The sequence below is a fragment of the Anomaloglossus baeobatrachus genome, chromosome 12 (assembly GCF_048569485.1).
Source record: "Anomaloglossus baeobatrachus isolate aAnoBae1 chromosome 12, aAnoBae1.hap1, whole genome shotgun sequence".
In the NCBI taxonomy this organism is placed as follows: Eukaryota; Metazoa; Chordata; class Amphibia; order Anura; family Aromobatidae; genus Anomaloglossus; species Anomaloglossus baeobatrachus.
The window spans coordinates 89698347-89722802 of NC_134364.1; the positions used below are offsets into that span (position 1 = coordinate 89698347).

General features: G+C 45.1%; 1 protein-coding gene across 1 annotated transcript in view; it reads right to left on the bottom strand.

Annotated features, from left to right (window-relative positions):
- Window positions 1-3255: 3255 nt before the first annotated feature.
- Window positions 3256-24456, bottom strand: part of CDC42SE1 (CDC42 small effector 1) — a 43263-nt gene continuing 22062 nt past the window's right edge. The window contains exons 2-5 of the mRNA XM_075330814.1: window positions 19068-19310; window positions 14148-14258; window positions 13921-14006; window positions 3256-7656 (exon numbers count right to left, since the gene is read on the bottom strand). Of these exons, the coding sequence (XP_075186929.1) occupies window positions 13932-14006; window positions 14148-14258; window positions 19068-19121 (240 nt within the window). The 5' untranslated portion in view covers window positions 19122-19310 and the 3' untranslated portion in view covers window positions 3256-7656; window positions 13921-13931. The remainder of the gene's footprint in view (window positions 7657-13920; window positions 14007-14147; window positions 14259-19067; window positions 19311-24456) is intronic.

The following is a 24456-nucleotide window of genomic DNA, read 5'->3' on the forward strand; positions in this document are numbered from 1 at the left end:
TATATATATATATATATATATATATATATATATATATATATATATATATATATATATATATATATATATATATATATATATATATATATATGTATATATATATAAAAAAAAAAAATCCTATGACAACACTTACTGTCCCTGTGCACTGGCAAATTGGAAACACTGGACATCACTTAAACAATTCAGCTCTTGAATAATATTTTATTCAGTAACTATTATGAAAGCAGTGCCTAGAAATCAAATTATTTAAAAATAAAGAATCAAATCCTCATGACAACACTTCCTGTCTCTGTTCTTAAGGCAGATCATAGAGACACTACATACTTCTTAAACTGATCAATCCTTGGTTAAAATCTATATCAAGGATGTTCATAAGATAACCAAAAAGCATACGTCAAACCATAAAAAAAAATTGGCCACATGACAACACTTCCTGTCACTGTACTTTTGCAGTTGAAAAGGTCACTGGTTAAAGTGATGTCCAATCAGCTTATTCATTTTTATGGTACAAATATGGTAGCTGGATTGCGATTGTATTATGTCAAGTACTGACCAAATACTTAGTGTTGTCTTTATTTGTGCTTTAAAGAGGACCTGTCACTTCATAAAATGATGTAATTTTCTTGACTGGTGTGAATGCCGCTGTTCTTCTGAATCCAGCGATGTTTTTCTTTTGTTCCTGTGCCTTTGTATTCTTGAGATATGGCCTCCTCTTCCCTATATGTAAATTTAGTCTGGTTTCAAATTGGGCGTGGTTATCAACTCTTCTTGAGGACCATGTCTGGTTGGCAAACAAGATTATATTTGTATACAGTGAAGAAAGGGCTATATCTCAGGACTGGAGAGGAGCAAGAACAAAAGAAAAACATCGCCGGATTCAGGAGAACGGAAGCATTTATATAGAGTGAAACAATTACATATTTATGGAAAGTGACAAATCCCCTTTAAGTGTATATTAGTGTCCTGGTGAAATTGGATCTTAGCCCTTCAACTTTGTTTCATTTTTGATTGGCTAACAACCCCTTTAGGCTACACAGGATATACAGTTTCCATATTAGACGTTTGTACATACAAGCATTAATAGTTGTCATTTCCGAGTTCTCCCACTGCCCTGCGTACTTTTTATATTGGGTGTGTACGATATGTATTCATCACAGGTGTATATTCGAGGCCTTAACTGAGTCATATACACATTTTGACTATTTGTATTTTTCCCATGTTCTATTTAAAATTTGTTGATGTTAATAAAAAAAAATAAAAATAAAGAAGTTTTTATATTCTGAGATCTTATGGATGCAATTTTGTGGTGTAAATACAAAAAAAAAAATACTGCCACTAGAGGGCACACAGGGACATGACACATCGCCACCGGTGACAGAAATTGGTCCAAATAAGTAGAAGAGGCAGAGGCTTCGTGTAACGCTCATCATGGGTGAGGGTGTCATGCGTAAGTGGACCCACAGGGGGGGCCCAGGCTTACCCTTTAGTGGGAGGGGCTTGACTAAACACCCGCCGCAAGGTGAAATGCCAGGTGCCACTTCCAGGGCAGTAACTGGGACTGTGGCAGGTGAGTGGAGCAGGGTGACAGCACGACTGGGGACAGGTAATGGACAGGCACAGGCAGGGCAAATAGGGCTGTACAAGAACAGCCTGGAAGGGAACAGGCAGAATGGGTATAGATAGATGCAGAACTTCCAGTAAGGGCCATCAGCCACAGGACATCAGCCACGGGTGCAGCCTGGACAGGACATCTGGAGGAACTCCGGTAATCGGGGTCCAAGTCCTCAGGCACAGAACTTCGGTCATCAGACACGAGACATCGGACACAGGTGCAGCCAGGGGGGCTGAGGCAGACAGGAGGGGACAGGTACAGGCAGGTACAGAATAGACACAGCAGAACTGGTTGCACGCATGACTGGTGTTGGGAGACCACAGGAGCCAGGCCCAACACACAGCTAGGATCTGAATCCTAATGCATTGCTCTGGCGCCTCCCATTAGGAGGAGGAGCCTTAAATCCCTGGTGCCTCCCAGTGATAGGCTGGGGACACCTTAGCAAGGTGTGCATGCGTCCTCTTAGGAAGCATGCGCGTCCCCTAAGGAAACCCTGTGCAGCATGCGTGGGGTTTAGGATGGAGCTGAGGAAGGAACACAGAAGACCACGCGACACGAGGATGGCCATGTGGGAGTGCAAAGGACCACGCGATACGTGGGCGGCCATGCAGGTGATTAGTTTAAATTCCAAACTCCGCTGAAAGGTCCTCTTTAAGTGCAAAAAGAAAACAAATGCCACTAGCTGGAGTATACTAATACAACACATCGCCTACTGGTGACTCAAATTTGTTTAAATCAGCAGAGCAGTATACAAGTGACACAATTTTACTTTTTTTGAATTTATACCTTAAAATATAATTTGTAGGAGAGTGACCAAGTGTCATCCAACAGATTAAAAAAATATTAATCAAAAATTGGCTTCTTTAGATTTGAGATCCAAGGAGAGCCAAATTTTTCAGCATAAGAAAGCAAAAGATTTTGCACATTGCAATCTGCTGTAGAGCAAAAATTGCAAATTGTGGTCTTTCACATCCTGTCGGGAAGCAAAAATTGCAAATTGTGGTCTTTCACATCCTGTCGGGAAGCAAAAATTGCAAATTGTGGCTTATTATAACCTGCTATAAAGCAAAAATTGTAAAAGGTGGCTTAGTGCAACCTGCTGTAAAGCAAAAAATACAAAATGTGGCCTATTGCAACCTGCAGTAAAGCAAAAATTGCAAACTGTGGTCTTTCACAATCTGCCATAAAGCAAAAATTACAAAATATGGCATATTGCAACCTGCCGTAGATCAAAAATTGCAAATTGTAGTCTTTCACAACCTGTCGGGAAGCAAAAATTGCAAAATGTGGCTTAGTGTAACCTTCAGTAATGCAAAAATTGCAAATTGTGGTCTTTCACAACTTGCCAGAAAGCAACAATTGCAAAATATGGCCTATTGCAACCTGCCGTAAAGCAAAAATTGCAAATTGTAGTTTTTCACAACCTGGCAAAAAGCAAAAATTGTAAAATGTGGCCTATTGTAACCTGCCATAAAGCAAAAATTGTAAAATGTGGCCTATTGCAACCTACCATAAAGCAGGAAACTAGATGGTTACTATCATACCAGTCTGGGTGAAGCCGTGTCCACCGGATAACACAATTTTTTCTAGACTTCGGTCAATATCAAAACTTTAACCCAAACAAATAACAAAACGTAACAAGCTTTAAGAGAATTGCATTTATTGTGCACAGACAGATCTCATTTACAGCAGAATTAGGAACAACAGCTCCGGATACAATGACAATGGGAATCAATATCGGACTGGCTTTATAGATCTGATTAAATAGAGAGACTCCGGATTTATCAACACAAATAAAAAAGAAAAACACATAAGGAAAAAAAATCTGCATCCAAACTCCCGGAATAGACCCGCTACTCCGATCCAATCACATTATAACAGCCCAGCTGCATATGTACAGGTCAGGATGTTTGTAGAAAAGCTACGAATTTTACATCTACAGATCACAAGGCGCGACGTCCTATAGCATAAAAAGGGCGTTTTTCTAATTTTTTGTTGCGATTTTGGAATATTATATGGTTATGTCGCTGTGGCAAAATCATCTAGCTCTAAACGTAGAAATACTGAGGTGGATATATATGGAGTAGCGGCTCGTGACACAAAGCAAACTCTAAGCGAAGCCGATAGGGATCGAAAATGTAACTACGGTATACATATATAACAAAAAGAATCTAGAGAAATGGAGATTAAAGGGATCCTGTTATCTGCGTTTCCAAAAAGCCGCCACCACCATCACTTTCAGAGGTGCCCTTTTATAAACTTTGTGGGAGGACATAGTTTTTATTTATCTTTTTGTATTGTGGTATTAGTTTGTTTGGGGGTTTTTTGCACCAAATTTTTCAAAGGTTATTTTTATATATTTTTGGGTCATGTGGGCAGGTCCTTCATGTATATTGTCAAGTAGGTCCTGCCTGTAATAACGACTATTATCACTTGATTGATTTTTTTCCTGTGCTTTTGACAAACAAGCTCACTAACTCTCATTCTCCCGGAATCAGGCGCATGCGCTGAGGCAGGCGCGGCTCACTCCATGCACATGCCAGGCAAATGCAACACAGCAGAGCATAAAAGCACTGTTGGACGTGAATTATAGTCCAGGTTGTGTGCGTTAATACAGAAGATGCCGTGCGCATGTGCAGGAAGGGGTACTTGTACTTGTTTCGGCGCATGCGCAGGACACTGGGAGATTTGTGTGCTTTACTGCACCTGCTCGAAAAGCACAACCTCACTCAAGCCACAATAGCAATTCAGATTGCCTGACAATTTATAAGACTTGCCCCACCCATCTGACTACTCTGGGTAATTAGCATTTATTATACATGCACAAATTTATAACTTTACTTTTTAGACTATGCCTTTATAAAGTTTACATTAATAATGTGGTGCTGACGATTTATTGTTGGGAAGTGACAGGTTCCCTTTAACAGGGAATGACTCCTTCAGGAAAACGAGTTAGAAGAACAAACTTTGGATACATTGATCAAAAAGAAATTATGAACAAAAGATATTTAATTTTTTTGTATGGGAAAATGTCCCTAGTCTCACCCATTTTACCTTTAAAGCTCACTTACACATTGGATGAAAGTCTCCGAATTCTGCCAATTTTGGAGAAAATTACCATGTAATGTGTGTATGTTTGTGTGTGTGATCTCCTGGAGAAATTGACAGAAGGATTGGACAGTTTGGATTGATATGCCTGATCGTTTTCTTCTCAGGCAAGATGAGCTGTCTGGCAGTTTCTTTCTCCCCTTCCCTCACAGATTTTGAGGGTGAAATGGCATAACATGTGATTTAGTATGAGGGCCTTCCAACTCTTCCCAGATGGATGACTAAAGGGGGCTTTACACGCTACGACATCGCTAATGCGAACTCGTTGGGGTCACGGAATTGGTGACGCACATCCGGCCGCATTAGCGATGCCGTTGCGTGTGACACAGATGAGCGATTTTGCATCGTTGCAAAACCGTTCAAAATCGCTCATCGGTGACATGGGGGTCCATTCTCAAATATCGTTACTGCAGCAGTAACGAGGTTGTTCCTCCTTCCTGCGGCAGCACACCGCTCCGTATGACGTCGCAGGAACGAGGAAGCTCTCCTTACCTGCCTCCCGGCCGCTATGCGGAAGGAAGGCGGTGGGCGGGATGTTACGTCCCGCTCAGCTCCGCCCCTCCGCTGCTATTGGGCGGCCACTCAGTGACGTCGCTGTGACGCCGCACGGACCGCCCCCTTAGAAAGGAGGCGGTTCGCCGGTCACAGCGACGTCGCCGGGCACGTAAGTAGTGTGACGGGTCTGGGCGATGTTGTGCGGCAAGGGCATCGATTTGCCCGTGTCGCACAACAGATGGGGGTGGGTACCAACACTAGCGATATCGGGACAGATATCGCAGTGTGTAAAGCCCGCTTAACTTGACAATTGGGCAGTTGGAATTGATATGCCTGATCGTTTCTTCTCAGGCAAGATGAGCTGTCTGGCAGCTTCTTTCTCCCCTTGTCTCATTGATTTTGTAGGCAATGGCATAACAAGTGATTAGTAGGGATGATCGGATACCTCAAATATTTGGCTTCGCGAATATTTGCCGAATAAATCACCGCTATTCGACTATTCGCGAATATTCGATACACAATGTAAGTCTATGGGAAACCAAAATAACAACTATTTGGAATTATTCGGGCTTCCGATAGACTTAGATTGCGCATCATATATTCGAATAGCGGCGACCTATTCGTCGGATATTCACGAAGACGAATATTTGAGATATTCGATCATCCCTAGTGATTAGCATAGGGGTTTTCCAACTCTTCCCAGATGAATGACTGACTTAAGAATTGGGCAGTTTGAATTGATATGCCTGATCGTTTTCTTCTCAGATAAGATGAGCAGTCTTGCAGCTTCTTTATCCCCTTCCCTGATTGATTTTTGGGGGGAATGGCATAATGTGTTTGGTGTGGGGGGCTTTCCAACTCTTCCCAGATGGATGACTAACTTAAGGATTGGGCAGTTTAAATAGATATGCCCAATCATTTTGATCTCAGGAGTGTAAAGCAGCCAAAAACACTTCTATCCTTCCACTTAGAGTTTGAGTATGGCTGACTATGTGATGTGTTTGGGTCTCCTCTAGATAGAACCTTCCCAGATAATTGATCTACAAAAGGTTTGGGCAGTTAATATTGATATGCCCAATCAATTTCTTTTCAGGGAAGATAAACTGCCAAAAGATCTGTCTGGCAAGGACTTTAATCCCTTTTTCCTCATCAACGGAACAGCCGACTATGTATGAAAGATTCTTCCCGGACAGATGTTACAAAACGATGGGGCAGATTGAATTTTTATGCCTGATCCTTTCTTTTCATAGATATCTGGTATCTGCATCCTCTTTCCCCTTGAAAAATATGTGAACTCTTGGCTCCCTTATATGCAGAAATCAGGAAATACTCAGGTGGTGGGTATCGGTGAGTTGGGAAAGATGGCTACGGGCCACATGAATATGTAGTATTTCCTACATATATTATTTTTGGCTCATTAAAAAAAAAAATAGATATATCCAAAACGTCTTCTTTTAACCTTAAACCCTTCATTAGAGTCTTTTTTATTTTTTTTAAAGCTTTTTTTTTTATGCATTTTTTTTTTTTTTAAACACATTTTTTTACATCTCTACTAACACTAAAAGGTTTTATTTTGAACATATTAGAACATATTCTGGGTAGTTGGTAAAAATGGTGAGGCATGAGTGCCTAATACTAATCTGTACGCTTGCACTTCTGGCACTGTGGCCTAGAAGTACTAGACCGGCCTGGATTTTATGATTATTATTATTATTGCGGTGGTTTTGTATAATTTTAAGTGCAGTTTTATTTATTTTTTAAGGCAGTGTGGGCAGATCGTCTACAGCAAAAATCAAAAATGTAACATTAGGTTTGGAAAAAAAATGCAAAGCCATTTATAATGTATTACTTGCACTTTGCATAATATATATATTAAAATAAGGTTTTTTTATTTTTATTTTCTATTTTTTAGCTTTTTTTTTTTTTTTTCCAAAGTAATTCATAGAAAAAAATAAACTAAAAATACCTAATCGACTCACAAAATTCCTATTCGTATAGAATACTATTTGAGCAAGATGGAAGGAAAAAAAAAAGTGAATATCTGGACGTTTTAACAATATTTTTTTTTCTCTCGAGGGGGTGAAAAATTCCGGAATGTAGAGAAAAAAAAGTAGATTGTACGATCTACCAATCACAATCTGGCATCATTTCACTCATTCCAGCCGTGAAAAAAACAAACAAAAAAAAAAACAGAGTGATAATACACGGCATAACTCATACAGCAGGAATCTCCTAGGAAAAAAAAAGCTAAAACATACTTAGAATATTCTAGAAAAAAATATTGCACATTCTTTAGATATTTCTTTATCAGTTCTCTAAAAAATGTTTCCAGGCAAAAAAAAAAAAAAATTGTTGGGAAGATAGAATAATTTATCCAGTGATTGCGGCACTTTGCTTTGTTCCTGCTCCTTACGATGTTTTTTTTTACGTTGACTTCAACCCTGAAATAAAAAATACTGCACGTTAATAAATTTAATAGAAATAGAATTTTTTTTTTTTTTTACAATTGAAACATTTGAAATTGAAAAACAAAAAAAAATACATTTCCAAAAAATATATATGCTACTGAAATTCCAGATGACGGCGCTGCGGCACAAGAAATGGATAAACTGAGCTTGTGGTGAACCCACGCCCACATGTTCAGAGCTGAGATGATAATCCATTTAGAAGTATAAAGGCTTCGCTAATTGCAAGGTATTTAATCTAAGTCAATTACAGAAATAAACTAAATCCAATTAGCAATACTGCGCAGAAACTATTACTTATTAATATTCCAAAACTACAGGCAGATAATAAATAATGATGTTATATCTCTGTGTACAGCACAAGGGAGAACACATAGAGAAGTGATTATGGAGAAGAAGAAATAATACTGCAACTATGTACAAGTATATAACTACTATAATACTGCTCCTATGTACAAGAATATAACTACTATAATACTGCCCCCTATGTACAAGAATATAACTACTATAATACTGCCCCCTATGTACAAGAATATAACTACTATAATACTGCCCCCTATGTACAAGAATATAACTACTACAATACTGCTCCTATGTACAAGAATATAACTACTACAATACTGCAACTATGTACAAGTATATAACTACTATAATACTGCTCCTATGTACAAGAATATAACTACTATAATACTGCCCCCTATGTACAAGAATATAACTACTATAATACTGCCCCCTATGTACAAGAATATAACTACTATAATACTGCCCCTATGTACAAGAATATAACTACTATAATACTGCCCCCTATGTACAAGAATATAACTACTACAATACTGCTCCTATGTACAAGAATATAACTACTACAATACTGCAACTATGTACAAGTATATAACTACTATAATACTGCTCCTATGTACAAGAATATAACTACTACAATACTGCTCCTATGTACAAGAATATAACTACTACAATACTGCAACTATGTACAAGTATATAACTACTATAATACTGCTCCTATGTACAAGAATATAACTACTATAATACTGCCCCCTATGTACAAGAATATAACTACTATAATACTGCCCCCTATGTACAAGAATATAACTACTATAATACTGCCCCTATGTACAAGAATATAACTACTATAATACTGCCCCCTATGTACAAGAATATAACTACTACAATACTGCTCCTATGTACAAGAATATAACTACTACAATACTGCAACTATGTACAAGTATATAACTACTATAATACTGCTCCTATGTACAAGAATATAACTACTATAATACTGCCCCCTATGTACAAGAATATAACTACTATAATACTGCCCCCTATGTACAAGAATATAACTACTATAATACTGCCCCCTATGTACAAGAATATAACTACTACAATACTGCTCCTATGTACAAGAATATAACTACTACAATACTGCAACTATGTACAAGTATATAACTACCTATAATACTGCTCCTATGTACAAGAATATAACTAGTATAATACTGCCCCCCTATGTACAAGAATATAACTACTATAATACTGTCCCTATGTACAAGAATATAACTACTATAATACTGCCCCTATGTACAAGAATATAACTACTATAATACTGCCCCTATGTGCAAGAATATAACTACTATAATACTGTCCCTATGTACAAGAATATAACTACTATAATACTGCCCCTATGTACAAGAATATAACTACTATAATACTGCCCCTATGTACAAGAATATAACTACTATAATACTGTCCCTATGTACAAGAATATAACTACTATAATACTGCCCCTATGTACAAGAATATAACTACTATAATACTGCTCCTATGTACAAGAATAACACTAATATAATACTGCTCCTATGTACAAGAATATAACTACTATAATACTGTCCCTATGTACAAGAATATAACTACTATAATACTGCCCCTATGTACAAGAATATAACTACTATAATACTGCCCCCTATGTACAAGAATATAACTACTATAATACTGTCCCTATGTACAAGAATATAACTACTATAATACTGCCCCTATGTACAAGAATATAACTACTATAATACTGCCCCTATGTACAAGAATATAACTACTATAATACTGCTCCTATGTACAAAGAATATAACTACTATAATACTGCTCCTATGTACAAGAATATAACTTACTATAATACTGCCCCTATGTACAAGAATATAACTACTATAATACTGCCCCCCTATGTACAAGAATATAACTACTATAATACTGCCCCTATGTACAAGAATATAACTACTATAATACTGTCCCTATGTACAAGAATATAACTACTATAATACTGCCCCCTATGTACAAGAATATAACTACTATAATACTGCCCCTATGTACAAGAATATAACTACTATAATACTGTCCCTATGTACAAGAATATAACTACTATAATACTGCCCCCTATGTACAAGAATATAACTACTATAATACTGCCCCCTATGTACAAGATATAACTACTATAATACTGCCCCTATGTACAAGAATATAACTACTATAATACTGCCCCTATGTACAAGAATATAACTACTATAATACTGTCCCCTATGTACAAGAATATAACTACTATAATACTGCCCCCTATGTACAAGAATATAACTACTATAATACTGCTCCTATGTACAAGAATATAACTACTACGGTATAATACTGCTCCTATGTACAAGAATATAACTACTATAATACTGCTCCCTATGTACAAGAATATAACTACTATAATACTGCCCATATGTACAAGAATATAACTACTATAATACTGCTCCTATGTACAAGAATATAACTACTATAATACTGCTCCCCCTATGTATAAGAATATAACTACTATAATACTGCCCCTATGTACAAGAATATAACTACTATAATCCTGCCCCTATGTACAAGCATATAACTAGTATTATACTGCTCCTAGATATAAGAATATAACTAGTATAATACGGCTCCTATTGTCACAAGTTGTTTGGCTCTAAACTCGCTGAGTGTTATGGCGGTATCTGACTTTGTTCACCCTGCAGAATCTGACACTCCACACTATGCCTCCTTTGGTGCTTCTGAGTCACACAGGGCCGGCTCCAGGTTTTTGTGGGCCCCGGGCGGAAGAGTCCCAGTGGGCCTCATCCACACACAGACACCAATACGAACACGTACATATACATATTTAAAGACAAACTCACAAAAATACATATAAACAGACAAATCTATACAGTCATATACACTTACAGACACACACACACACACACAACTCTGCTACATACATACAGACAGACAAACACACACAACTCTGCTACATACAGGCAGACAAACACACACAACTCTGCTACATACAGACAGACAAACACACACAACTCTGCTACATACAGACAGACAAGCACACACACACACACAAGTCTGCTGCATACAGACAAACACACACAACTCTGCTGCTTTGTTGGGCCCGCACCCGCGGCATCGGCGGGGACAGCACCCGCGGCATCGGCGGGGACAGCACCCGCGGCATCGGCGGGGACAGCACCCCGCGGCATCGGCGGGGACAGCACCCGCGGCATCGGCGGGGACAGCACCCGCGGCATCGGCGGGGACAGCACCCGCGGCATCGGCGGGGCCCGCACCCGCGGCATCGGCGGGGACAGCACCCGCGGCATCGGCGGGGACAGCACCCGCAGGCATCGGCGGGGACAGCACCCGCGGCATCGGCGGGGACAGCACCCGCGGCATCGGCGGGGACAGCACCCGCGGCATCGGCGGGGACAGCACCCGCGGCATCGGCGGGGGACAGCACCCGCGGCTCTGCGGGGACAGCAACCCGCGGCATCGGCGGGGACAGCACCCGCGGCTCTGCGGGGCCCGCACCCGCGGCTCGGCTGGCACAGCACCCGCGGCTCTGCGGGGACAGCACCCGCGGCATCGGCGGAGACAGCACCCGCGGCTCTGCGGGGGCCCGCACCCGCGGCTCGGCGGGGACAGCACCCCGCGGCATCGGCGGGGACAGCACCCACGGCATTGGCGGGGGGGGGGGATTGGCAGGGCATACATCTGGGGGGTAGAAGCAGCTCACGGGGACCCATAATGGGGAGGCGGGGAGGGCACTTACCCGATTAGGTCACGGTGGAGAGGGGGCCCACACAGCGCCGGACAGAAGCTCGCCTCCTTCATCTGTGGGACTGAGAAGGCGGTAGCTCCGCCCACAGATGAAGTTCAAACCAGGATGTCTGCGCGCCTTAAAGTGACGGCGCCGCAGATTGCTGCCGAGGACTGCGGTCCCCGGAAACTCGGCCGGGGGCAGCAGAACTGTAAAGGCGAGTGGGCCCCGGCCAAGGGACAGGAGAACTGACGAGGCCGAGTGGGCCCCCCCGGCTCTCCAGGGCCCCGGCATTTGCCGGGTTTGCCGGGTGCTGACGCGGCCCTGCTTACACAGACAGGCTCGGGCGTCGACCAGCTGTATTCTCATAGTGATCGGGCTTTCAGGAGTTCATTTCTACTAGCCTGCTGGTTACCTCTTGGATCACATGTTGCAGGAGAGCTATAAGGCCAGAATCACACTTGCTAGTGCCTCGCGCGAGTCTCTCATGGTAGAACCCGGCATGGCCGCACACTCCTCTGACAGGAGCGGGTCGGTTACATGTATCTCTATGCAGCTCAGACGCTCCTGTATGCATAGTGTGCGGCAATGCCTGGTGATTCAATGAGAGACTCGCGCGAGTTACATGCGAGGCACTAGCAAGTGTGACTCCGGGCTAACAGTCACTCACCGCCTATTTAAGGTGGAGAAGCCTGTCTTCCCATTCAGACTATAGCTCTAGCTACACCTGTCCATGTGCTGTTGTATCCCAGTCCTGCTGGTGATTGTATTGCTTTGTGTGTGAAGCTGTGAAATTATCTCATCGTCCCGTTGTTTCCTCCCTGCTCTTATTTTGCTCATTATCACTTCTTGTCTAATACCTCTGTGTGAGCGTGCTGTGTAATTGAGTTTTGGTTTTCTCTGTTTGTCCTTATCGATGGGTTCTACCACCCCTGATCCAGCCCTCCCCTTTGGTGTGGGAGAAGGGGTATTACATCGGGGCTGTAAAGGAGCAGGGGTAGGAAGGCGGCCCAGACATTGTCACCATTAGACGTATCTGTGGGATCAGGGACAGCTAGGGCCCCCCTAGCCTGAGGGTCAGTGTAGGAGCCCCGGTCCTTGGTTATCCCATCACACCCCATAATACCTATATACAAGAATATAACTACTATAATACTGACCCCTATGTACAAGAATATAACTACTATAATACTGCCCCTATGTACAAGTATATAACTACTATAATACTGTAATACTGCCCCCTATGTACAAGAATATAACTACTATAATACTGCCCCTATGTACAAGAATATAACTACTATAATACTGCCCCCTATGTACAAGAATATAACTACTATAATACTGCCTCCTATATACAAGAATATAACTACTATAATACTGCCCCCTATGTACAAGAATATAACTACTATAATACTGCCCCCTATGTACAAGAATATAACTACTATAATACTGCCCCCTATGTACAAGAATATAACTACTATAATACTGCCCCCTATGTACAAGAATATAACTACTATAATACTGCTCCAATGTACAAGAATATAACTACTATAATACTGCCTCCTATATACAAGAATATAACTACTATAATACTGCCCCTATGTACAAGAATATAACTACTATAATACTGCTCCTATGTACAAGAATATAACTACTATAATACTGCCTCCTATATACAAGAATATAACTACTATAATACTGCCCCTATGTACAAGAATATAACTACTATAATACTGCCCCTATGTACAAGAATATAACTACTATCATACTGCCCCTATGTACAAGAATATAACTACTATAATACTGCCTCCTATATACAAGAATATAACTACTATAATACTGCCCCTATGTACAAGAATATAACTACTATAATACTGCCTCCTATATACAAGAATATAACTACTATAATACTGCTCCTATGTACAAGAATATAACTACTATAATACTGCCCCTATGTACAAGAATATAACTACTATAATACTGCCTCCTATATACAAGAATATAACTACTATAATACTGCCCCTATGTACAAGAATATAACTACTATAATACTGCCTCCTATATACAAGAATATAACTACTATAATACTGCTCCTATGTACAGGAATAAAACTAATATAATTCACAGTGAGGTCTTACAGTGTATACAGCTACAAGATCCTGGAGTTATTCCATTGTCTATCTCGTCCACCTTTTGATCTCATTTGTTCTTGCATAGGACCTGCCTGGAAAAAAAGAGATATCCACAAGTTATACCGCTATACTGAGCGTTTTTCATGCTTTTTCTGGCTGCTGCGGTTCTGCAGTGAATATCAGCTACAGTTATACAGTAACACAGCGGACATGCGGCACAATACTGGACGCACCATCTGTACGCCGTCCCCCGCCCCCATGTCTCCTGAGCCGATGTGTGTCAGGTGCACAAAGTTCATGGGTTCTCCGATCATGGAGCGATCGATCCTCCTCCTCTTCTTTTTCTGTAGGAAACAGAACACATGATTAGATCATAGCACAATTTCCGATGTATCTAAGCGAGGCGTATCTAAGTCTATCATCATACAGTGTAATGTCTGCTACATTGGTGTATCTAATCCCATCATGTGTGATACTCTCTGCTGATCAGGGGGGATGTTGGTGGTAGCAGAGGCTGTCTGATAACTGCTGGCAGAGACGGAGGTGGCGGTTATCTCTAACACCAGGCCTCGGTGGTGGGCAGAGGTACCGCAGATCAGTGCGGACACAATGTCTCTACAGGGACACATGTCTCCAGCTGATAGTGTACTCTCCGGGCCTCCAGCTCACACCATAGAGATCTGAAATCCTCTGCGTGCTGTGGGCACTGGTCACGTGTATGTCTGTGGAGCTGATGGCGGAGTGTCGCTCCTCGCCGGGGCTGGGTCTTCCCGTTTTCACCACGCTCTGGGTTTCCTGTAGACATTGACACACTGAAGACATGTTTTTCTCAAGAGCTGTGTACAGGAACCCGTAGGGTATATACAACTCGGGCTTCCCGTACGTAGGAAGTCGCCCCACTCTCACACATCTGCTGGGCACCACGTGGCAATCAGCCAGCTCGGAGTGGCCCCTTATTTTAGGGACACTTCTGTACAGTAGACAAACGTGCGCCGACCCTTTAAATAATCGATCAAAGGTTAGGATTTGTCAGATCACTTGATGGAAATGCTAACATTCTGTCCTGCCACCCTCCACTGCCCGCGACATGACCCCGATCACAGGCAGTGCCCCCTGGCACAGCGGGAAGGGAGGAGAAATATCAGGAGGTCTGGGGGAATGTGGACGACTCAAGACATTCCAGTAAAGTGAGCCGGACCGCGCGTTACTTATTAATCTGCAGTTATACAGGATGTAGAGGTCCGCCGCCACATCACAAGAACTCCTGAGCTATCCGTGAGGCCAGGACTCTGCCACCCCAAGGATTTTCTATTTGCTATCATCCTGACCTGAAGTGAGGGGCGTTGGGGTACGATTAGGGAGTGGGGCGTTTAAGGACTAGAATTGCCTTAATCTTTTTTTTAAACAAATATTTCTCAGAAGTTTTGGATTTTCTTAAGTGATGTTTAGATTCCGCAGCTCGAGTTCAGCGTCATCCATAATCCACGTTCCATCAATCACAGACCTTGTCTGGTCGCCGGAGGTGTGCTGCAGCAAGTCTGATCACAAAGTCTCCCTGCAGGCGGCAGATGTGGGGGGGAGAGGAGTCGACTTGTGCCTCTCGCCCCAGCTTCAAACATCTGCTGCAGATTATTTTAAAACATATTTCATGTCACTGAAGGCCATTCAACGCTTCTTGGAAAGGACAGGTTGTGCCGGAGAACCCCTTTAATTCCTACAATTCAGATATAAGAAATGTGGTCGCACACGCTCACTACTGCCCCCGTCACTACTGCCTCAGTCACTGTCTATAGGAGAGGTGGTCGCACACGCTCGCTACTGCCCCAGTCACTGTCTATAGGAGAGGTGGTCGCACATGCTCACTACCGCCCCCGTCACAGTCTATAGGAGAGGTGGTCGCACACGCTCACTACTGCCCCAGTCACTACTGCCTCAGTCACTGTCTATAGGAGAGGTGGTCGCACACGCTCACTACTGCCCCAGTCACTGTCTATAGGAGAGGTGGTCGCACACGCTCACTACTGCCCCAGTCACTGTCTATAGGAGAGGTGGTCGCACACGCTCACTACTGCCCCAGTCACTGTCTATAGGAGAGGTGGTCGCACACGCTCACTACTGCCCCAGTCACTGTCTATAGGAGAGGTGGTTGCACACGCTCACTACTGCCCCAGTCACTGTCTATAGGAGAGGTGGTCGCACATGCTCACTACTGCCCCAGTCACTGTCTATAGGAGAGGTGGTCGCACATGCTCACTACTGCCCCAGTCACTGTCTATAGGAGAGGTGGTCGCACACGCTCACTACTGCCCCAGTCACTGTCTATAGGAGAGGTGGTCGCACACGCTCACTACTCCCCAGTCACTGTCTATAGGAGAGGTGGTCACACACGCTCACTACCGCCCTAGTCACCGTCTATAGGAGAGGTGGTCACACACGCTCACTACCGCCCTAGTCACCGTCTATAGGAGAGGTGGTCGCACACGCTCACTACCGCCCTAGTCACTGTCTATAGGAGAGGTGGTCGCACACGCTCACTACTGCCCCAGTCACTGTCTATAGGAGAGGTGGTCGCACACTCTCACTACTCCCCAGTCACTGTCTATAGGAGAGGTGGTCACACACGCTCACTACCGCCCTAGTCACCGTCTATAGGAGAGGTGGTCACACACGCTCACTACCGCCCTAGTCACCGTCTATAGGAGAGGTGGTCGCACACGCTCACTACCGCCCTAGTCACTGTCTATAGGAGAGGTGGTCACACACGCTCACTACCGCCCCAGTCACTGTCTATAGGAGATGTGGTCGTGCATGCTCACTACTGCCACAGTCACCGTCTATAGGAGAGGTGGTCGCACATGCTCACTACTGCCCCAGTCACTGTCTATAGGAGAGGTGGTCGTGTGACGCCCTGGCCTATCAGGTAGTCACAAGGGTGCCGTGCAATCTGCCCTTCTGAATGGTACCCGCTCCTCCTTGGTTACTGGTCCTGTCACGTTGGTGTTGTTCCTCAAGGATTTGTGTACACCTGTTGGTAGCACTCTGCACCACACCCATTGGGCAGCCTGAGGGGAATAGGGCCGCCCAGATGGAGGGCTGGTAGAAGGAGGGCAGAAGTGTCAGTGCAGTAGAGTTGTAGACTGGTCAACTTGGAGAGTGGAGGTGGAAGGAGAGACAGTGGTGACAGTGCAGGTCACACTGTGAAGCTGGGCTCCTGTACCTGTCCCAGGTGCCAGATGTTGGCCTGGTCAGAAGGAGCTGGAACCCCGGTCGCAGGGGGTAGTGGCGGGGAGCACGGTGTTGCTACAGAGAGCAAGCCGGCTGCCTTGTGCTACAACCGGGCAGGGACCAGGGCATGACTGGGTACGCGGACCCTAGGCTGGGAAGTAGCTTCACGCTGCCCAGTAATTCACCCGACGGGAACGTAATCTTCAGGAACCGTTCCCCACCCACTCCAGAATTGGGGTACTAGAGCAACGAGGGTGATAGGACATCCCACAACCGTCCAGAAAATCCCAAGCGTGAACCCTGAGAGCAAGCTCACCCTGCTAGCTACGCAGGTAAGCGGGACCCGAAACGCTTCAAGTGTAAGGGATCCACACGTAGGACACACAGTGCCAAGGGACAAGGCTTCAGGCCAACAGGCAACACCAAGAGGACACAGACCCAGCGTGCCCGTTCAAGGACAACAGGGTGCTCAAGAGTTTGGTTTACCTGGTGTCAGCGTCAGTAACTTTGGACTTTGTGAGTACACATTACCCCCTTGCACCCGACAGGTTCCCCAAGCCATTCATCACCGGACCCCGGGACACCACTCCCCTGCCCACGGAGGGGTTAACAACTTAAGCTGCCACGCACCAGCGTCCCCGGGCTTCCCAAAACCGGCAGCGGTGGTCCCTCATGTTACCACACACCGTGGGTGGTGTCACGAACATTATCCCCAAAACCACAAACAGTTCCCCCTTTTATTTCCGAGGGTACCGCGCAATGCCGCCTCGGATCCGGAGACCCCTCGAGCCACTGTGGATCCGGGTCCGAGCAGCCCGTCGGCTATCGCGGGGGCGGCACAGTCACACATGCTCACTATCGCCCCATTCACAGTCTATAAGAGAGGTGGTCGCACACGCTCATTACCGCCCCATTTACCGTCTATAGGAGAGGTGGTCACACTCGCTCCCTACCGCCCCATTTACCGTCTATAGGAGAGTTGGTCGCGCATGATCACTACCGCCCCAGTCACCATCTATAGGAGAGGTGGTCGCACATGCTCACTACCACCCCATTTACTGTCTATAAAGCCGGGGCCACACGGTAACTAATGCGATCCTCGCATGACACTCTGCTCGCGCTGGCAGCACAGTAGGAACCGAGTGTCATGCGAGTGTTATTGCAACTGAGGTCCGATCATGGGATCGGACCACAGCTGTGGGGGGCGGGCCGGCACTGAGGAGGGGCAGACCAGCGCTGAGGAGGGGCGGGCTGGCTCTGCAGAGGCGGGGAGGGATGTATCTCCCTTTCTCCTCCGTAGCCGGCTATTGCCATTCTCACCCTGCACTCGCGATACACCGGTGGACCGCGAGTGCAGTGCAATCTTTCTCTCGCCCCATAGACTTGAATAGGTGCAAGAGAAAGAGTCTCGCATTACAATCGCAGCGTTCTGCGATTGTTTTCTCAGTCCGATTGGGGCTGAGAAAATAATCGCACATGTGTGCTGACACATAGCTTAATATTGGTCCGAGTGGAATGCAATGTTTTATCGCACTCCACTAGGTCCGATTTTCATGCCGCCTGTCTTAGGCCTAAGAGAGGTGGTCGCACACGCTCACTTCCGTCCCATTTACCGTTTATAGGAGAGGTGGTCGCACACTCTCACTAGTGCCCCAATCACCAGCTATAGGAGAGGTGGTCGCACATGCTCACTACCGCCCATTTTCCATGCATGTGTATGCGGGAGTCAGGACAGGTAGCTGTCAGGTGAATAAGTCTTAGAGCAACAGCTGTCTACGAAATTAACAAATCAATAATAGAATTTTGTGTTTTGGGTGGCGTTCCGTTTCCCAGAAGTGTTGACATAGTTTAAATCTGTAAACAATACCTGCCGGAGGGAACTGTTTATTTCCAATAAGTCACATTGATGGTAATGTTTTATAACTTACCGGTTGTGGCTTTTCTACGACACAGCAGCCTAATTTATGCCAAAAGTCGCTCATTTTTGAGACTTCCAGTTTGGTTGAAATTCTGATTGGCCAACAGCAGAAGATCCCCTAAGTCCAACCTAAAGCAGTCCTCCAGGGAAGGTGGATGTGTCCAGGTCACTCCATAGTAATTCACAACTGACAGCCCATGAAGATAATGTGCTTTATGTTCTTCCCACTGAGGGACAATAAGTCTTTATTTTCCTGCAATTTTAAAAATAAATATATTATGAAATTTTCACAGTTTTAAATATGTAAAATAGTAAAAAAAAAATATAAAAAAATGACAAAACATAATATAACAATTTATGTAAGACAGCGCAAAAATCCATAAAATTAAGGTAAGGCAACTTTTTCTTAATTTTAGTTCTCAATTATGAAGCCTTGTCATCCGCTAAGGGGTCAGGCCACACTCTTCTGTGCTTCCCCTCATCAAACACCCCAAGTAGCCCGACAGGAAGTCACCGAGCATTATACAAGAACAGGAAGAGCCGAGCGAACAAGACCTTAAGGTCTTCAAAATGTTTTGTTGTTTTAGATGTGATGGAAATAGAAAAATTTTGAAAGGTTCATAGTCACAGAGACACCAACACGTGGTGGTTACGGGTCAGGGGGAGACTTGAAATTAAGACGTCATGGCGGTATGTAAAACTATGTCAGGATGACGCTAGGAATGGCTATAATACTGACTCCAAACTGCTCATATACTTTTACATATAAGGCGGAAGTATAGTAGTTATACTCTTGTGTGCCGCCCCAGCAGCAGTCGAACTGCTCGGATCCGGGGTTGCTGTGGCTCGAGGGTCTCCAGACCCGGGGGCTTGCAGCCACTTCAAATGTAAGGGAATATTTACAGGGGATGAATGTTCGTGACACCACCTGTGGGTTGCGGTAAAGGGGAGTACCGCCGCTGCGATGGGAGTACCGGGGCAGATGGTGTGTGGCAGCCAGGTGTCAGTCCCTCCGCAGGTAGGGAAGGCCCCGGATTGTGGGGATTTGGTAAACGGGTGGCTTGGCCTTGGGAAGCAGGGTGCAAGGGTCGGATTACTCACTGTGGTAGTCATGATGTTGGATCAGGAGGATTAAGCAGACACTCATACAGATGGTAAACCAAAGTCTCCAGGCACCGCAGTCTCTATGGGGGGAGCCCGTCCAGGTCCCGCTCCCACCAGTGTTACTTGGTAAGTCCGGAGCCCTGCCTCCGTGCACAAATTGTTTACTGTTGTGGCCCCTTGGCTTGAAGCTTTCGGGGCCCCGCTACCTGTGTGTATGGCAGCTGTGCTCTTAGTAGCTGGCATTTGGGATTTCAGTGGGTTGTGTATTTTGCAGAACCCTATCCCCTGCGTTGTGCTGATGCTTCCAATCTCTGAGCTCTTGGGGAAAGTTCATAAAGAGGCTATCCTCCACAGGTTAATTATCAGGTTGCTTGAAGCTTACTCCCCGATCTAGGATCCTGTACCCCGCTGTGCTTGGTACCGGTAAGGTGGCTGGGTTTTCTGGTGCCAACAGTCCTCCTAGACTATGACTGTTACACTCCTGTCCAGTGTTCCTAATACCGGTCCCAGAATCCTGTGGTCCCGGACCACCGTGTGTGACCCACCTGTCGCCTCCCTGGGAGCTCCAACTCCCCTCCTCCTCTCTCTCTGAGGGCTAACTCTCAACTCCTTGTCTCCCCTCCCACCAGTCTGCCTGAACCCTAGGTGGGCGGCCGTGCTCCAACTTGACCAACCCACTGGTGTGTCTGTCCAGCCCTGGTGCGAGGTGTGGTTGGGATTTATAGTGCGGATGTCAGTGACACTGTTGATGGGAACCTGAAACCATGGGAGGGTAGACCCTGCACCCTGGAGTACAGGATGCAGTTTCCTGTAGCACCCTGATATATTCAGGGGCGCTACACTTGTACATAGTGGGGAAGTATTATAGTAGCTATATTCTTGTATATAGGAGCAGTATTATAGTAGTTATATTCTTTTATATAGGAGCAGTATTATAGTAGTTATATTCTTGTACATAGAAGCAGATTATAGTAGTTATATTCTTGTACATAGGGGCAGTATTATAGTAGCTATATTCTTGTATATAGGAGCAGTATTATAGTAGTTATATTCTTGTACATAGAAGCAGATTATAGTAGTTATATTCTTGTACATAGAGGGCAGTACTATAGTAGCTATATTCTTGTACATAGTGGCAGTATTATAGTAGTTATATTCTTGTACATAGGGGCATTATTATAGTAGTTATATTCTTATGCATAGGGGCAGTATTATAGTAGTTATATTCTTGTACATAGGGGCAGTATTATAGTAGTTATATTCTTGTACATAGGGGGAAGTATTATAGTAGTTATATCCTTTGTAACGTTGCGCCCTGCAACGTGGGGGTTTCACTCGCTTGCAGCGGTGTGAGGTAGCTTCAGCAACACACGTACACAGTCTCTTCATAGAAATTCTGGCAGTTTATTAAAAACACTCAGCATAAACTGCCCTCAAACATAAACAATAAGTCCATAATGGAAGTTTAGCAACTTCCCCACTCTCTGGCTCCTGCCAGCGTACAACTCTAGCCAAGGTTCCTTCCAGCACCCAGGGCCCTCTGCAGACCCCTGTCTGTCTCTCCTCCTGGAGGGATTCGGCCCTACAGCCCTGGCCTGGCTGCACTCACCTCAGACTCAATATCAGAGCCTTGTGATCAGCCTCCATGCAGGCTGATACACCCAGAGCTCTCGGCTCTGCTCTCACTTGTTTCCAGTCCACACACTGGACGTCTGGAGCTAGTCTCTCTCTAGACTGCCCTAGACACACTTCTCCCAGGTTCAGAGACAGGATTGCTTTAACCCCTGGAGCCACACCCACAGGTGGTAAGGAGTGTGTAATCAGCATCACACACCCTTCCATGGCTCTGCATGTAATGCAATCCTGTGGAACCACAGGTCCTAGCCAGCTTCACATTGCAGAGCACCCACGCTTCTGCAAAACATACCGGCTCTTTGTAATACAGCCGGTTGATACCTCACACCTTGTAGATAGGGAGCAGTATTATAGTAGTTATATTCTTGTACATAGGGGCAGTATTATAGTAGTTATATTCTTGTACATAAGGGCAGTATTATAGTAGTTATATTCTTGTACATAGGAGGCAGTATTATAGTAGTTATATTCTTGTACATAGGGGGCAGTATTATAGTAGTTATATTCTTGTACATAGGGGCAGTATTATAGTAGTTATATTCTTGTACATAGGGGGCAGTATTATAGTAGTTATATTCTTGTACATAGGGGGCAGTATTATAGTAGTTATATTCTTGTACATAGGAGCAGTATTATAGTAGTTATATTCTTGTACATAGGAGCAGTATTATAGTAGTTATATTCTTATACATAGGGGCAGTATTATAGTAGCTATATTCTTGTACATAGGGGCAGTATTATAGTAGTTATATCCTTGTAGATAGGGAGCAGTATTATAGTAGTGTGAGGTAGCGCGGTCGGCTGCGCAGCAGAAGACACGGGATCCAGGCATTAAGTTTCACAGCACACGGTGTTTAATGTCCAAACAAAAATCCACAGCAATATACATGTCTCTCCAGCAGAGACTCAGGGAGTTGTGATCACTCCCTCACACCCGGCACACCTGCCCCTCGTTCCTGTTTCCATTTAACCCTTCCTTCAGCCTGTAGGGAAACAGCATTAACCCTAGAGTGGATTTACTTTCTATCATGGAGTGAGCACAACCGGGGCGAGACATACCGGCTGTCATAGATAACCCCGGTCACAGTCTCACATACCCCCCCCTCAGTTCAAGCGAGCGGGGTTGAACTCCTGCCAGCAAACACGGGCCGCGGGACAAGGCATCGGCGTTGCCCTGCAACCTACCGGCCCGGTGTTCAACCGTAAACCGGAAGTTCTGCAGAGAAAGGAACCACCGGGTAACCCGGGCATTCCGTTCCTTGGCGGACCTCATCCAGACCAGTGGAGAGTGATCCGTCACCAAGCGAAACTGCCGTCCCAGCAGGTAATAGCGTAGGGACTCCAAGGCCCACTTGATCGCCAGGCACTCCTTCTCCACTACGCTATAATTCCGCTCGGGAGGGGTGAGCTTCCTACTTAAGAAGGTGACGGGGTGTTCCTCCCCCTGAACCACCTGAGACAGCACTGCCCCCAGGCCGACCTCTGAGGCGTCAGTCTGTACTATGAACTCCTTCCGGAAATCAGGGTGTACGAGAACGGGCTGTCCGCACAGGACCCCCTTCAGGGCCCGGAAGGAGTCCTCGGCCTGCGGAGTCCAGCGTACCATGACGGACTTCTTGCCTTTGAGAAGGTCCGTCAAGGGGGCTGATAGTCCCGCAAAATCCTTTACAAACCTCCTGTAGTACCCCACGATACCCAGGAAGGCCCTAACCTGCTTCGTGGTCAGGGGTCTAGGCCACTTCTGGATCGCCTCAACCTTGTTAATTTGGGGCTTAATCACTCCTTGGCCTATCACGTAGCCCAAGTAGCGGGCTTCCGTGAGTCCCAACGCACATTTCTTGGGATTGGCTGTCAATCCGGCTGTTCGAAGCGCGTCCACCACCGCTTGTACCTGTTCCAAGTGGGTCTGCCAATCGGAGCTGTAAATAATGATGTCATCAAGGTACGCTGATGCATACGCCTGGTGGGGTTCCAGCACCAAGTCCATCAACCTCTGGAACGTGGCCGGAGCGCCATGTAACCCAAAAGGCAAGACAACATAGTGGAAGAGACCCTCCGGCGTAACAAAAGCGGTTTTCTCCTTGGCGGACTCCGTCAGTGGCACCTGCCAGTACCCCTTGGTCAGGTCGAGCGTGGTGAAATATCGCGCCTGTCCCAGCCTATCAATCAGCTCATCCACCCGGGGCATGGGGTAGAGATCGAACTTGGATATTTCGTTCAATCTCCGGAAGTCATTGCAGAACCTTAAGGAGCCATCGGGTTTTGGTATTAGGACAATGGGACTAGCCCATTCACTCCGGGATTTTTCGATGACCCCCAGGCGTAGCATTGTCTTCACTTCTTCTGATATGGCTTGTCTTCGAGCCTCCGGCACGCGGTATGACTTCAGGCGTACCTTCAGGTGGGGCTCGGTGACAATGTCATGTCGTATCAGACTGGTCCTACCCGGCAACTCGGAGAAGACATCGGGGTTCTGCTGAACCAGCCGTCTGGCCTCTCGCCTCTGTTGCTTGGTGAGGGCTTCTCCGATCCTTACTTCCGGTTCGTCCTCTCCGGAGGTCGCTGAAGCCGGGAGTGAACGACCCGAAGAGGAGGGAGATGGGGGAAACTCAACCATCAGGCTTTCCCGTTCCTGCCACGGTTTTAATAGGTTGACATGG